The sequence below is a fragment of the Cygnus olor genome, chromosome 4 (genome assembly GCF_009769625.2).
Source record: "Cygnus olor isolate bCygOlo1 chromosome 4, bCygOlo1.pri.v2, whole genome shotgun sequence".
Lineage (NCBI taxonomy): Eukaryota > Metazoa > Chordata > Aves > Anseriformes > Anatidae > Cygnus > Cygnus olor.
Window position 1 is genome coordinate 9,886,240 of NC_049172.1, and position 16,181 is coordinate 9,902,420.

Sequence of the window (16,181 nt, forward strand, 5' to 3'; positions counted from 1 at the left end):
CTGCCAGCCCTTTCAGACATACCACAGAGGCTCAACAGACTGTGAGAAAACATAGCCTTCAAGTAGAAACCCCTCACAAAAATGTGCAAATTAGCAACAGCTCAGTACTGTGAGGAGACATGGTTCTGTCTTGGCAGGACACAGCAGGCCATCCTACTTGTGTCAACACAGCTCATGTTTTTGGAAAAAAGCAAAGCAAAACAACAAAAAAACCCTAAGAATTTATCAAATCAGGTGAAATCTCTGTAGACCTACTTCCACATATTATCACCTACAATCTGTGTCATAACCCTTACACACTTTAGCCTTCCCCTGGCTGTGCATTGAGCTCTTAATTCAGAGATCTGAATAGCACCCTCCAGCACCCTGAAAAGCTAAAGCTAAATGACCCATTTCCCAGTACTGTCTCATCATGCCTCCTGTTAAAAGAAGTAGCTTAATTTTTTATCATCCTTTTCTCCTGTCTACATGGTTTTCCAATTACTATTAATTTTTGAATAGGATATGCAGTTTACATCCAGATATGGATGGAAATATTTAAGTGGCTGAAGATCTAGTTTTTGTCACCCTTTTCACTTGATGAATCAATAACTACATCCCCTCTTTTGGATTACTTCAGGGTTAAACATACATATTTTGAGAGCATTGTCCAAAAGCTTCTTGAGCTCCAGCAGGTTTGGTGCCATGACCACTGCCCTGGGGAGCCTGTCCCAGTGCCCAACCACCCTCTGGGTGCAGAACCTTTCCATAACACCCAGCCTGACCCTTCCCTGTCCCACCCTGTTCCCTCGGGTCCTGTCGGTGTCCCCAGAGAGCAGAGCTCAGCGCCTGCCCCTCTGCTCCCCTTGTGAGGGAGCTGCAGGCCACCATGAGGCCTCCCCTCGGCCTGCTCTGCTCTGGGCCGAACAAACCAAGGGACCTCAGCTGCTCCTCATACATCTTCCCCTCTAGACCCTTCACCATCTTTATTGCCCTCCTTTGGACACTCTAACAGTTTTATGTCCTTCTTATACGCTGGCACCGAAAACTGCACACAGTGCTTGAGGTGAGGCTGCACCAGTATACAGAGGGACAGTCCTTTCCCTAGACTGGCTAGTGGTGCTGTGCCTGATGCACCATAGGATATGGTTGGCCCTCCTGACTGCCAGGACACGCTGTTGACTCACATGCAACTTGACATCTACAAGAACCGCCAGATCCCTTTCCACGGGGCTGCTCTCCAGCCTCTTGTCCCCCAGACTCTATGTAAAGCCAGGCTTGACTCATCTCTGGTGCAGAATCCAGCACTTGCTCTTATTAAACTTCATATTGATGGTGATTGCCCAGCCCTCTAATTTGTCAAGATCTCTCTGCATGGCCTCTCTGCCCTCAGTGGAGAAAACCACTGCTCCCAATTTAATGAAGCCTGCAAACTTAGTATGCTTTGAAGTCCTGCATCCAGAGCATTTATGAAAACATTAAAGAGAACTGGTCCTAAAATGGAGGCCTGAGGAACCTCACTAGTGACTGGCTGCTAGTCTGAGGTAACCCCATTTACCTTTTGAGCTCAACCCATCAGCCAGTTGTTCACCCTTCATATTATGTATTTGTCTATCTGTATGCTGGACATTTTGTCCAGAAGGATACCGTGAGTAACAGATTCAAAAGCTTTGCTGAAATCCAAAAAGATTACATCAACTGGCTTCCCTTGGTCAACTAGATGGGTGACTTTGTCATTAAAGGAAATTAAGTTCATTTAGTGGGACTTTCCCTTTATGAACCTGTATTGGCTGTGACCAATGACTGCATTGTCTTTCAGGTGTTTATCAATAAATCCCAGAATAATCTCCTTAATTGTACCAGGCACTGAAGTGAAACTGACAGGCCTGTAATTACCAGGGTCTTCTTTCTTGCCCTTCTTCAAAACTGGAATGTTTGCCAGCTTCCACTTGACAGGGACTTCTTGAGATTCTTAAGACCATTAAAAAATAATTAAGACATGACATCAGCCAACTCTCTTAGTATCCTGGGATGAGTCCCATCAGGTTCCATAGGCTTGTATGCATCCAGGTGGAGCAGCAAATCCTGCACAAAATTGGGGTTGGCTGGGATTTTGTTCCATTAAAAGTATTCATGAAATTAATTCATTTTCATCAGGTGATAGCTTTGGTCAAAACCAAATCTACTCTAGTGAGCTGAAGACAAACACTGAAAGCTTTAATTCTGAAATTTACCTATATTTCATTAAGAATCCTTACCTTGAAATGAATAACTTCAGGTTAGGCAGAGTGCTTTGTCCTACTAATTTTAAGGATGATGAACAACATTTTTGAAGCACTTAAACATGGGGAGAAGTCCCTAACAGGATTTGCAAAATCACATAGTAGCATTACTGCCTGAGATGTCAATGAAGCATTAAGTCCATTCTTAAATACACATAGTTCCTTCTGACATTACTTAAAATGTCACTTTGGAGGCACTTCAAAGTTCCCAAGCTCTTTAGATCTCTAAAGTGAGTTACAAAGCTAATGTGCTCAGCTCAAGTGTTTAAGGATGAAAATCCACAACTTGCCAGCCACTTTTGCAGATCCATGTTCACTGGGAGGCTCTCACAGCTACTAACACAGCAGAAAAAGCCATATAACCATAGCAAGGATATTTCAAAATTTGCCCAACAAATCAAACTGTAAATGCTTACCAATTACAGACATCAAGTTTGGAAAAACAATCCCTTGGTCTGGTCAGCCTGTGGCTAAATGTAACCAGGGCAAAGGGAAAAGTGGAACCCCAAAATGGAGGAAAAGAAAAGTGTCTAATGGTAAAGGATATAAATCAAGTTCCATACACTACATTAACCTGACCAACGTTTCAGTCCAAATTGTCTTTCCCACACTCATTATAAAAAAAAAAAAAAAAAAAAAAAAAAAAGCTCACAGCACTTCTGCTCTTTAGAATACTGTAGGACAAAATAATAATAATAATTATAAAAATCCTTACTGATAAAAATAAATGAGTGAAATTCTGTGGCACTCCGTGCTCTTACACCAATGTTGAAATACAGAATAATCACAGCGAAGCCTCTGTGGTTAGGCATTTGCCTAACAGCTTCAATGGAAAACAGGAGTTACAGATACAATTAGTACCTTTTATTTATTTATTTATTATGGCTGATCTTTCTCAAGTGTCCATTGTCATAACAAGATATTCAAGGAAATTAAAACCACAACTTTGAAAGAGAGAAATATTTTTCCTGTTCTTTGCTGTCAAGAAAACTATATTATTAACAGGAAGGGGGTAAAATGAAACCTCTTATCCTGATGAACAAAAATAAATAAAAAAAATACAAAACTATATAATTTAAATCACATACAAAATATTTGTTTCTTTCTAATGAGAGCAATCAGTCAAAATAGGCAGCTCCCAATCCACCAAAAGCAGTTTTCAGCAAGAACATTTAAATTAGTTTTGACAAGAATGGAAATTTTGAGCAAAATAGAGATGGACTCATCCCTGCCAAAACTGCCAAGAGAAATACAACAGAGCCCCAACGTCCCAAGGGGAATTTTTTGTCTGACACCAATGCTTCTCCCCAAGGTTCTATTGCACTGTCCCTTCCTGCCATACTGCATTTTCTCTTTTCCCCACTGTTCCCAGTGCAGGAGTAAAACCTTCATTTCAGAATGCTACAGTTACTACGAGGCTTGAAAGATTTGGGGGGCTTCAAACTCCTCCAACTCTATAAATGTCACTGCTAAAGCCATCCATCTGCATGCTGAAAACTGCATAAACCTATAACTTAATTGCTTGAGATGCATTTTAACCAGCCATTTAACCAACATTATTCTCGACTGAGAAACCTGGACACCTACCTGACTCACAGTGTAAAATCAGCTTTCCTTTTTATGACAGGTCCCTTGACCTTTGAATGCTTGAGCACATGAGCTCAGCAAATATAGTTTACCATCCTTCTTCTTAGAAGAAACAGGTGGGATACCACGTTGCTATCGCATTAGTCTTGCCTTAGCTTTGTAGGCTTTTATTTGGAGTTTGAAAGTTTGTGTTCTAGCTAATTTTGCCCATAAATCTGACCCAGGCTCCTTATTCCTGGTGGACGTCCCACTCTACAGGTGAATAACTCATGGGGAACATATAGGTTGCTCATAACACATCCTATAGTAGCTGCTCTGCATAAATAAAGGATTACTAGAAGGACTTGAACCTTGGTCTTCCATATTCCTTTGGCTGCATTCACTGCATCACTGAATCCATTTCTAACTTCTTCACTTCACTCTTTGTTATGAACACTGAAATACTTGATTGTCCAGACAAACAGCCTGGGGTCAGGGCAGGCACCTGGACTGTCCAACACCAGGATTCAGATCTCTTTTCCCATCGGAGTCAGAGAGTCCAAAACCTAACAGATTCTGCAGATGGTAGGCTATAAATTACTCTGAGTCAGTCTCTGTGTCTCTTTCTGCAGTTTCACATTTTAAAAGAATATGCTTTATTCAAAAGCAAATCAGGGATTTTTTTTGAAACTTATCAAATTCAGGAATACAATCTCCATTGCTTTAGTCTCCAGAAGTCCAATATGTGCAATGTCTGTTTAGATTGACTTAAACTAAACAGAAGTGCATTTTCAAGTAAGTCACTGTTCCTTACTAACACAAGTTTCACTGTGATAACATGCAAATTCCCAACATTTTCTAGCCAAATTAGATTAAATTGAAATTTCACAAAAGATTTTTGGAAGCAAACAGGAAGGGAAGGATCAGTCACTGTATCTTCACTCATTGCACAGCACTAAGTAAAGGAAGGAAATGATACTCTTCAGAAGAAGTAAGTAAAGCACTGGACTAGAACAGCCGGCCTCAATCCACCGTGGTATTTAATTACTTCTTTACTGTTAGTATTAAGTAGTTTATCTCATTTTTAGTGGGCTGTATTTAAAGTTGCTTTAAATAGAGCATCATGTTAGTACTTTGCCACGTCTGTCATTGTTATCAATGCTGGAGGTAGACACAGCAAAATTTCTTTTCAACTCACTAAAAAATACACCTTCAACAATGTCTCTGTAAATTGCAAGTGTATCTTTCAGTCACATCATAAACTGCACATCAGCCTTTAGAAGCAGCTAAGACAGATCACAGCTTAAAGTACCAAGTGCTGATATATATACATTTTTAAATCACTTTACAGAGCTCTACCTTTGATCATGATCACAAAAGGAACCAGTGAACCTGTAATTTACCTCAAGTAGCTAACCAAGATGAAAATACTGTGTCCGCTCTTGGTTATTAAATAGCGCTAGTTAACAGGTGTCAGCTGAGCTGTCTTAACTCCTCTTTTTAACTAATGAAGCAAAAGGGAAAAAAAGATGAAAGAAAAAAGTTTTAAATGTAGCAGAAGAGACAGCAGCTTCTGCAAGAGGGAAGCCAAATATACATTTGTAATGTATGTTACTTCTTGATGCAAATATAAGAAAAAATGATAGGCTGGAAAACAAGGCAATACCACTATTGTAATCAACTATTCTCAGATTAGGTGAGATGTAGCAATCATTTTACTAGAATGAAAACAAGAAGTGCAGTACAATTTTCCCATCTCTGAACAAATATTACAACTATAAAATGTTCCATGTAACCCTAAATAATCTGTAAAATAAAAACTTGCATGCATTAACGCCAGAGGGAATGTCCCATCATTCAAACTAGCAGAGCAGAGAGGAACACCACATCTGTTAGGCATTATGGCCAAAGGCCGCCTTCCCCTACATTCACATTAAATATTTTGCACTACAGATATCCCTTGGATTAAAATATATAACACGTCCTCCTTATGGTCATTAAATGAAAAGCTTTTTGGGCAGACCCCTGACATCCTACCAGACAAATGTTACAGCCTCACAGCATCTGGGGTTACTCAGCTGCCCCTCCCAGGTAATCTGTTTTCCTGCATACTCCTGGCTTGGTCCTTGCTCTGAGGCATCCCTAGGTGATCTGAAGGCAAAGGAAGCCCTGACAAGGACACTGTGGTGCAGCAAGGGAGACAGACAAGAGCCTGGCACGTCCTCTCATGTCTCCACATGGAGGAAATGACAGAAGCCATCTCCAGAAGGCAAGGGAAACACATTGGAGGTGGGTGTACACTAATGGGGATAGAGAGGCAGAGCAAAATGTACAGTTTCCAAATGACCATATGTGGTAAGAAAAACAGTGTGGGAACACCAAGACAGTCCTCTAAACTTCAAAAGGTCTAGCTCAAAGCTTTTGAGGATGAGCCCACTTTGGATTACAAGGAGCACTGGAAGAAACAAGAAAACCACTTTATTTTTGCAATGCTGTTTTCTACACCAGAAAGATATAGGACAGTACTCCTCTGAGCTATCAACTCCCTTTCATTCAATTGTTTGTTGGACAGTTATTCAGTGGAATGGCAGCTTTTATTTCAACAGTATAGATAAAAGTATTGCACTGAAATTTAAATGTCAAAGAATACACACTCAAATGTCAAATACCAACAGACAAATGCCAGCAGAGAAATGTCAGAAATACTCCCGTGTCTCTTACTGAATATAACTATATCTGCACAAATGCAAGCCACAGCATGATATGTAAAAAAGCAAGAGTTTTTCTGCAGTTTCCTTGGAACTGTATCACCACTGGTTTCAATAAAATCAGTATCTGGCAGTGATCTGGCTGTATTACTCAAAGTATCCGACCCCAGCAACACATAAGCAATCCCTAGTCTGCAAGGTGATAGATGGTATTTGCAGATGTAACGGTACATCAAGGTGAGATCAGTTGTATTTCAGGCAAATCCCACTGCTGAATTTGTTAATTCCTTGCTAGATGAAAGCTCCTTACACAATGAACTTTCATGTCAATGCTCCCACTGCTTTCCAGATGTGATGGTAACCCATGAAAGTTGAAGGAGGGGACTTGCAGGCAGTTTCTGCTAGGTACATGGTTTAATTTAGGCAGTAAAGACAAACACACATGCAACTTCATGATGCTTCCTAAAATGTTTGTATTCTTGAGTCCCAGGATTATTAACCTGTAAATATAGGTGAACTTTTCAGAGATAACTGAATAACTTAGGGACCCAAACAGAACTTACTTCAAACACAATCTGGATTCTTGAGAAATCTGAGTGCTTTTTAAAATGTTACTTTCTTTAATTAAGATCAATTGATTATTCCTCAGAAAAAAAAAAAAAATTCTTTACACACTTGACTTGGTGTGACCTTCTGGTCCCAATGACTTCAAAGGGGCTTTTGTCATGATTTCACCCTTCATTATCTTCTGCAAAAGTACTTGGAAACACGTTAATTACGGAAGATGCATTTGTTTAGAAATTTCAGTCTACTAATTGCAGCTGCTTCCACTAGAGTTGAGAAGTAAAAATGGTTAGGTAGTTCTGTACTCAGACTACTAAATACATGAAAATCTGAAGAGTACTTTAATTAGTGACTAGCAAAAATACATCTGACTCCTGTAATTATTACAATTTGCTTCCAACACTAGTGGCTCATAATCTGAAAAGTAAAATCTCAAAATACATGAACTTTTGTCAAAGTACTAAAACCAAAATCTGGCATTTTCACCTTAAAACTTATTTTATTCTTCATCTCTGATGTAAATGCTTTAGGATCCCCAAAGCTTGGTTTTTGACTGTATGTATGACATTGATTATAAATACCATATTCGTTTTAAATCCTTTTATGGTTCAACTGAAATAAATATGTAAATTAATAAATAAATGTTTAATAGAATTATTTTGATTTTTTTTTTTTTAAAGACACATTCAGGAACAGTTCTCACCATGTATACAGAAATTTCTTTCTAAAGAAAGCTTTTAGAGAAAAGAATTTTCTCTGGATCACTGAATGTCATTTAGAAAAAAATATTGGAACAGATTAAATCTGTTCTGCTCTGGACATATTTATTTATTTATTTATTTTAGCTGCAGTGCACCATAAAACTCTGAAAATAGACATTTATAGTGCAACTTTCAACAGGAAAAATTTCTTATAATCTCTCTCTATAAATTTAAATGCTCATCTTGCCAAACATAGTCAGAAACTGAAAAAATGTATTTTTATTTTTTTAACCTTGTTTTTCTTCTGAACAGGGTCTTATGACACTGATTTTCACGGTCTAATTATATTCTGTGCAAAACTCTGTTCTCTTTGAAAAACTATTTCCTTCCAAAGACAATGAATGTCTCTTTGTCCTTGAAATGCAATAAAGAATAAACTTGGAAAGTTCAAAAAGCCTGTTTGCTTGTTTTGGAATGTCATTGCTTTGCACAACTTGTGTGCCCATGCTCATTAGTTTCCTCTTTAAATGTAAACTATACCATACTTTAAATTTTGCCTTATATCTAAATTACACCACTGAAAAGGAGTTAGAAAAGATAGGAAGTCCTTTAGCATTTCTGTATTTCCAAGTCCTTTCTACAGATCTCTCTCAGTTCTATCTTTTTGTGAAATGGGAGAACACAACTGCATGCTGCAGTCAGGCATTCGCCCAGACAGGCCTGAAGTCAAAAACCAACAAAAATCAATCAATTAAATTAAATCAAGACATAACAGATTTGTCTTAGGAAAGACCACTTAGTTGGTCTAAAAAATAAATAGCTCCTAAATGCATAGCATGGAAAATAAATCAAGTCCAAATACGTTGAAACAGACTCAATTTGTAGGTGAGGGAATAAGATTCATCCAACATTCTGGTTGCCTAAAGGCTTTGCAAAGTGCCCCTCCAAATATAAACAAGATCCAGCCCCATTTAGCTTCTGAGGCATCTGTCAGGATCTCTGCTCAAGGTGACATAGCTATAGGCACATGTGTATTAAGTTATTGACAACAGATGATACAATGGAGCCAGAAACAGCAGGAAAGGAATAATAATTCTGATGAAAATCAGAGGAGTTGAGAGTCACTTTTAACTTCTTATTTATCTCTCTCTTCTTTCAGAGCACTTATCTATTACTGCAGAAGGTATGCAGACAAATGATATACTTCATCATATAGTGACACTGACACATGGAAGCAGTATATATATATTAAGATAACTTTCTCTATCATTCGCTTTGAGACAATCCCTTCAGGTTAGGTACCTATAAAAACCAGCATGATCCAATACACTAACTTTAAAAAATCTTGGTATTATCTTTCAGAAGGTCTGTTTTTGAAGAAGAGCTGCTCCTGAAAAAGCTTATCTACCCTTCTCATTTCTGAAAAGTTACTATGTGATTTTTGCTACTTTTGCCATCTCAGACAGCGGGCTGTCCCTACAAAGCTAAGGATATGAATTGCAAATAGAGACCTTCTTCTTTTGCTCTAGATGTACGCAGTTTACCCAATCTCAGTCAAAGTATTTGGACTGTGTCTGGCAGCTAAGTACCTAACTTTACATATTTGCTGTAAAAGTTTGTAAGTACAGGATGTTGCCATAGGAGTGAAGACAAGAAATTATAAAAATGTCTATTTCACAACAGATTTTCTCTTCCTATAGCTATGAATTTTAATCATCTAACAAAAAGCATCCTGATGTGACCATAAGCATCAAGTATAAAGCTGAGTGCTCTAAATATCTTCCAATGTAAAACTTGATATTTTTGAAATGGCTTGCAAGGATTACAAAACAACAGCCTTTGCTAGTCTTTTGCAACAGCCTACTAGCCAGTTAGCATACTGTGTATTATGAACAACACCTTGGTCAACTGCAATGCTCTTTGCAATAATAAAATGGATGGGTATCTAGAAGTTCATGACTTTTCTCACGTTTCTTACTCCTCTCAACCATACATAACATGTTGTCTGTCATCAAATACTTTTCTGCCAGGTTGGCACACAAGATAGTTAAAAAAAAATTATCAGTAAAAAGTAGTGTCTTGATTGAATAATATGTAGTCTCACCTTGCGGATGCCTCTGCCAAGATCTTCTCCGTAATTTGTCCCCAGAATTTCAAAGTGAACATTGGGATTCCCCCCATTTTCTGCAAATTCCAGTTCTCCAGTCAAACCATTTACTCCACCCTATTGAAAAATAAAAACAACAACAAGAAAAAGAAAACTGAAAACTCAGAAGTAGCCAAGTATAACAATCTTTTCTTTCTTCAAGGGATTTATGTGCTACTTACACACATACAACTACCAGAATTAGGACAATTTTATAAAGACCACATTTCCCTAAAAATTCTGAACCCTAAATTGTCCCTCTGTTACTAAATTTCCTCACAAAAGAATCAAACTCAACAATGCTAAGAGATACAATACAAGCAGTAGTCTTACTTTTAGCTTATTTGCATGCCAACATTTGTTCTTTGTACCAACAGTGATTTAAATTCTAATCCCATAACAAGAAAAGCAGTTTTACAACCAGTTTTAGTGGAAGCAAAACTAAAGACAAGTATACAAAAGAAATTATACAAAAATGAGTTTGTTCTTTCCCCAAACATTATTTCTCACCCAAAACAGGTTTCCATAAGATATCAGGTTGAGTTTTGGATTAAATTAGAAGTGTTTTGAGATCACCATATGTGATCCATACAAGTGATGAGGGTATGAAGGTTTTGTTTAGCTGAATATAATCATTTGTTTTTCTCCACAAATCTTCTCTAGAACTAGGAATGCATCAGATAAACAGCAATGCAGCATATTTTCATGCTTGCTTCTACTTTGTTCTACGTTTTAGGCAGAAGGGCTAATACTAAAGATGAAACAATGAGTATTTACTATAAAGAATCAGAACTGAAATGGCTATACATGCCATAACGGTTCTCAAAATATATTCCAGAGTCAATTCAACATGACAAACATTTCAGCCTTTTATAAAAACTGTGAGAACATGGAACTGCAAAATCAACAGCGCCATGTGAAATGACTACAATAAAAACCTTTAGCCTTAGAAAATTTCCTCACTTTTTTGATATAGGAAATACTAAATGTTTAACCCACTTTATCCAAGAAACTTTAATAACATTTTATGTATGCACAGAAAAAAAAAAAATTACCTCTGTTATAAAACCATACAAAATGCATAGCTTTTCTTCAAAACATAAACTGAGAGTTTTGAAGTTCTGATCTTTTGTAAAACATTAGTATGATTATAGTGAAAATGAGGAATTTACTCATCATTACCTTTAAAACATTAAGATTAGAGATTTACATTGTCAGGGAAACATTTTCTACATATTTCATAAGGTGTCATTTTCAGCTAAAAACAAGAAAATACTTTGCATGTATATGTATTTTTAACCTTTTCTATAATCTCTATTTTTCAGATGAAGTACTAGAAGTGAAAAAACACAATCCTGATTAAAAGGTACGACCACACAGTCTTTTGCAGCATGACTCCAAGTCATCCAGGCAATTTTGATGCATATTACTATGGTTAGCACAACACTGAGATTACTTGTTAGCTTGAGCACAATCCTGTAATAATCACACACTCATGGCTTTTAGATTGGGATAGTGTACCTCTGGCTGGTACAGAGTAAAGACACAGTGAGTTTGTGATTACCTGTAAAATCATTTGAACTTGTCCTTAGGTAAATATCCAAGTTTCATAAATACAAAACAAATTTCTGTAAATTTCATTTGACTACATACTATTCTTCAACAACAACAACAAAAAAACCAACCTGTTGTACATATCTTTTTTCCTCATACAGGCTCATCTGTCCTTCTGACTAATTAAGCCAGAATTTCATGGTATATGTAATGTGGAAATGCCTGTGAAACAGCACAGTTTTGCAAGGCTAGGGATCTCCATCTGACTTCCAGAAACTTCCACCTGGCTGACTTGCCCCTCCCGGACAGCCTACACCTGCTCCTACTCCGGCACCACTGAGCTGTTACCATATACCGCCTTTATTATACTTCTACTTCATATTTCCTATTCTACTTCCTGAAACTTTGCCCCCACAACGTGAATCGAACATGGGGGTCTGAGTATGAAAATTAATTAGACTGTTATAGACCACCTGAGATGGATAACGGTTTCAAGTTAGCCCCATGCAATGTCTAGAAATAGCAAGTGAAAACTCTGGAATGAAATGATAAAAGAAAGGAAATAGGAAACAAAAAAGTTCTGTTAACATACATGCTCAGTACAACAGAAAGTATGTATGGAACCTCTTTTTTTTTTTTTCTTTTTTTTTTTTACTTATTTTGTTGCTAAGTGCTTTTAAATTAGGGATTTTAAAGTTAGAAAAGTGAAGTTACTTAATTTTCCAGGTTGAGAGTGCTCCTAGTAATTTATGGAACATGAAGATACAAGCATGTCTAAAATGTAAGTGATTTTTGATACTTCAGACTAAAATATTAAATTGCTCTCTCTTTTTTGGTGACTCCTGTCTCTATTTGAGAAAATATGATCAAAAAAAAGATCATTTAGAGAAGGAGTTCACCTCGGTTACACCTGAAGCAATGAAATCCACCTTTTATGAAAACACAGGTTTCTTTGGACATGGCCCCTAACTAGTACAGGCCAACAGATGTACTACTGGATTTTGAAATGGAATCTATCCAAAACCATTGTGTAAGTTTATTTTCCTTGATTGTTAAATGGCTGTAAATGTTGGGGCAAGATACAAACTGCATGTCCGTAAGCTATTTTTATCTGTCTGAAATCCAGCAGTAACCATAACAACAAGTTTTCTCATTCATCTATTTGGTAATTTTCTCATGCTTTGAAGATTTGTCATGTAAGAGTGTCTTTGATTAGAGTTTTCTTTCCTACGCTGTGTACACCAGAAATAAGTGTAATAAGATCTCAGATTCTATAGAAATGCTCCTGGCTTGGAAAGTGAAGAAACAGAGGCAAAACAGTGTGGAACCACCCATATAATGAAAAACAACAGTAAAATCTGATAGGAAACGTCTTAGAGGTCCTGACACCTTAGCTCCACCTGTGACCTGCCTAGCTGCCTCAGCCCCACAGGCCAGGAAATCCTGTAATGGAAATCTGCTGGTTCTTGTTGACCCACACAACCTTTTTTGCCTGGCACATGAGCTTGTTTTATTGCTCATCGCTGAGGGAATGGCACAGCATATGGCCTAGTGAGAGCTTCAGGACACTGCTCCCATTTTTCTGCATACATTGCACATTAGTCTCTCACAGTGTGGATCCCTCAAACACTTCATTGATTTACTGCATGTGTTTTATATCCCCCCTCTAATGCAAAGTAGAAAGAGATCACAGTGGAAATGGCAATCCGTATGACAGTTACTGATCCACTAACTTCCTGATGAGGTTTTTTCAAACTATGTCTGCATTAATTAAGATAATGGGTAAGAGCCAAATAAATTTTTCATTCCATTTAACTTACAGAAACAATGCTATTTGGAAAAAAAAAAAAGATTTATTATCTACTCTAAAATTCTTCTATAGTTGAGCCACAACCATGCAATTTCCTGACACATTTAAAACCAAAGAGTGAAATGTCAGTTGTTAGGACAAAAATGTTTTACTTATGTTTCTGATTACTGCTCTGGGCTTCGCAGAGCTATTATAAAGCTGGCAATATAGTCAAAGCCTACTTGAGTCCCCTCTAGACTGGCAAGATAAACTACAATTTATATATGCTTAGACACTGTTATACTGTAAGTAAGTCCCTGAAGAAAGTACTATTTACCCAGTAGTCAGGACTTCACATGGGAATGTCAGCTTGCCAGTCATCAGTTACAAAATATTTCACTTGTTCACAAAGCTGCTTTTCAAATTCTGGTTATGCTCAGACACTAGCTATTTTGCAATTAAAAAAAAGGAAAAAAGTGTGGCTATAGGCATAAAAAATGCTGTAAGCATCAGATATGATTTTCACATTTAAAAAGCTGATATTGAAAAAATTATTAAAATATGTAATAAAATTATTACAGCTAAAGACACTGTTTTCAGGCGCCTGCAAAAAGAGTGTACACCACTGTCTGAAGAAAAATTTGGCATCTTTTTTCATGTCATCCCTGAACATGACTGACAATTCTGAGACCCAAACCATTTGACAATTCTTGCCCATGATTCACGAAATAGCAAAGTTGCAGCACATTTTCCACAAAGGAACAGCTCTACGCTGCTGCTAGTACTAAAAATTTGTTGTTTGTCAGCGAGCTAAGCAAATGTGACTGGGAAGAGATCAGGTAAATGAGAGTGAAGATATATGCAGTAACTTGATGTCATTTTTTCAGAGTTGATCCTCCATATAATCCTACTTACATTTATTCTCAGGCTATTCAGGAAGATTAATTTTTCCAACAGTAGAATTATTTTCGACTAATACTTATTACTCTCACAGTGAAATAGCTTAACCGAGAAATAAAAAAAAACTGGGCACGTATTTGGGGATAGTTCCTATTGCAGAAGTGAATTTTGGTCTAATTGCTAGAGCTGTCCAAATTCATTAGTAGGATTGTATTTCCTGATTAATTTAATTATTTATTCAGTTCCAGAATGGACAGAAACAGATATTAGATTATTTTATTATTATTATTAATTTTAGTGGCTTTTTAGACTGTCCAATCAGCTGAAATCACACGGTAAATCAGATTTTGGAGTTGTTTATAGGAATGGAGACCCAGGAATCAAGTATTCAAGAATGAAAAGTAACAAGTTACAATAGGGAATGATTCAGATAGCCATTCTGTTATTTCAAGAAATCCCTGAAACTACTTAATCCCCCCTTGTTCCCTGCTCTTCCATACTAGCTCATTAATCACAAAGAAACCATTTTCTCCATTTACTTCCAGAACTCTGCTATTTTTAGCAAGTGGGGCTGCAGGTACATCAGCAACCTTTTCTCTTACTTTCTTCAGTGTATAGCTTATACAGATTTCCCATCTCTTTTCTTATTTTCCCTCCAGAAATCAGAGAGAGATTCCTTTGGCAGTTAAAATGCTGCCAGATATTCCCATTTCATGATCTCTGATTCTAGAAGACAGATTTTCTTCTGGAAAAGCTTCCTCTAGAACCCATTTTTCTGCTTTCTTGGAGGCAAGAAGCTGTGAGTAGCAGTAAGATGTCAACATTACCTCCACTTTGCTGCTGACAAGGAGAACAGCTACTTCACTGCTAGTCCTTTTCTAAGGCAGGCAGTCTGGAACTAGGCATCAATTCCTTAACTGTTTCCCCGCCACCACTGTACTTGACCATCCACTGAAATTACAGTGAGGGGCGATATGGGACAAGACTGTGATTCCAACTATGCGACACAGATTGTTATGAAGGTACAGTTAAAACTGTGCAGGGGGTGGGAATCCTTTTTCAAGGCACATTTAAGGCACATGTCAAGTGTATCTTTGCTCTGAGCCATAGCAATGTTTTCCAATGCTATTCCAGTATGCACTACATCTTTGAAATGTGGTGATTTCAAGATGAAAATGCAGAATCTTCTACTCTGAAACCACTTAAATACCACATGGCCATTTTTTCCTGTTTTCCTTCAAGATTAAAATTAAGGAAAAGGGTTTTCAGAAATGCTTTTAATTTGTTGGTTTTAGTTGATGTTCCACAATGATAGGAGACAAAAAGTACACAACTGTGATCCTGAAGTTCTTCTAAATAACCGGGTCAGTGCTTTCAAAGGGAAAGTAGATCACAAAACTGAAGCAGAATTCCTCTTTCCTGTACAATTCCAGCACCTTGAAGCAATCTTTAGTATCCACACAGGAAATTTATGCCTGCAGTTTTGGGCTTATTTTTGACTTTCAACTTTATCATGTTGCTTCCATAAATTCATCTTAGTCATCACAATGCAGCGTGCAAGAAACATTTGTACACTTCCATTTACACCTGCAAAATGGCTTATTGTCAAAGCCATCTCATTCAACTAGTAGAGGAACCCAAAAGCAACAGGAAATGTTTGGTTAACTGCACGTCACAAATTTCTGTAGTGTTCAATTCACTTTCTACCAAGCTGACCACATCCCTTGAACCTCAACTTGCTCTTGCCTTCTTGAACGCATTCATATTTTTACTGATGGTTTCTATTCACATTTCAGGGTGAAGTACTGCAAAAAAAGATCTTCGAGACAGTGTGGCTCTGGTGTGAAAGTCCACAGAAGGAATTTATTTTATTAATCACACCATTTTAAGAGGTGGGAATTGGAAGAAGATAAACTGGACGTGCTAGTTAGGGCAACATATCAGAAATGGAATAAACCCTGGCTGTTTGAGATGCAAAAAGATGCAATAGTG

The 16,181-nt window shown here is 37.4% G+C and overlaps 1 protein-coding gene across 3 annotated transcripts in view; it reads right to left on the reverse strand.

Moving 5' to 3' along the window:
* GRID2 (glutamate ionotropic receptor delta type subunit 2) overlaps positions 1 to 16,181 on the reverse strand; it is an 805,832-nt gene that overhangs the window by 212,109 nt on the left and 577,542 nt on the right. For all 3 annotated transcript variants that reach the window (XM_040555872.1, XM_040555874.1, XM_040555875.1), the window contains one exon: positions 9,905 to 10,024. In XM_040555872.1, the coding sequence (XP_040411806.1) occupies positions 9,905 to 10,024 (120 nt within the window). The remainder of the gene's footprint in view (positions 1 to 9,904; positions 10,025 to 16,181) is intronic.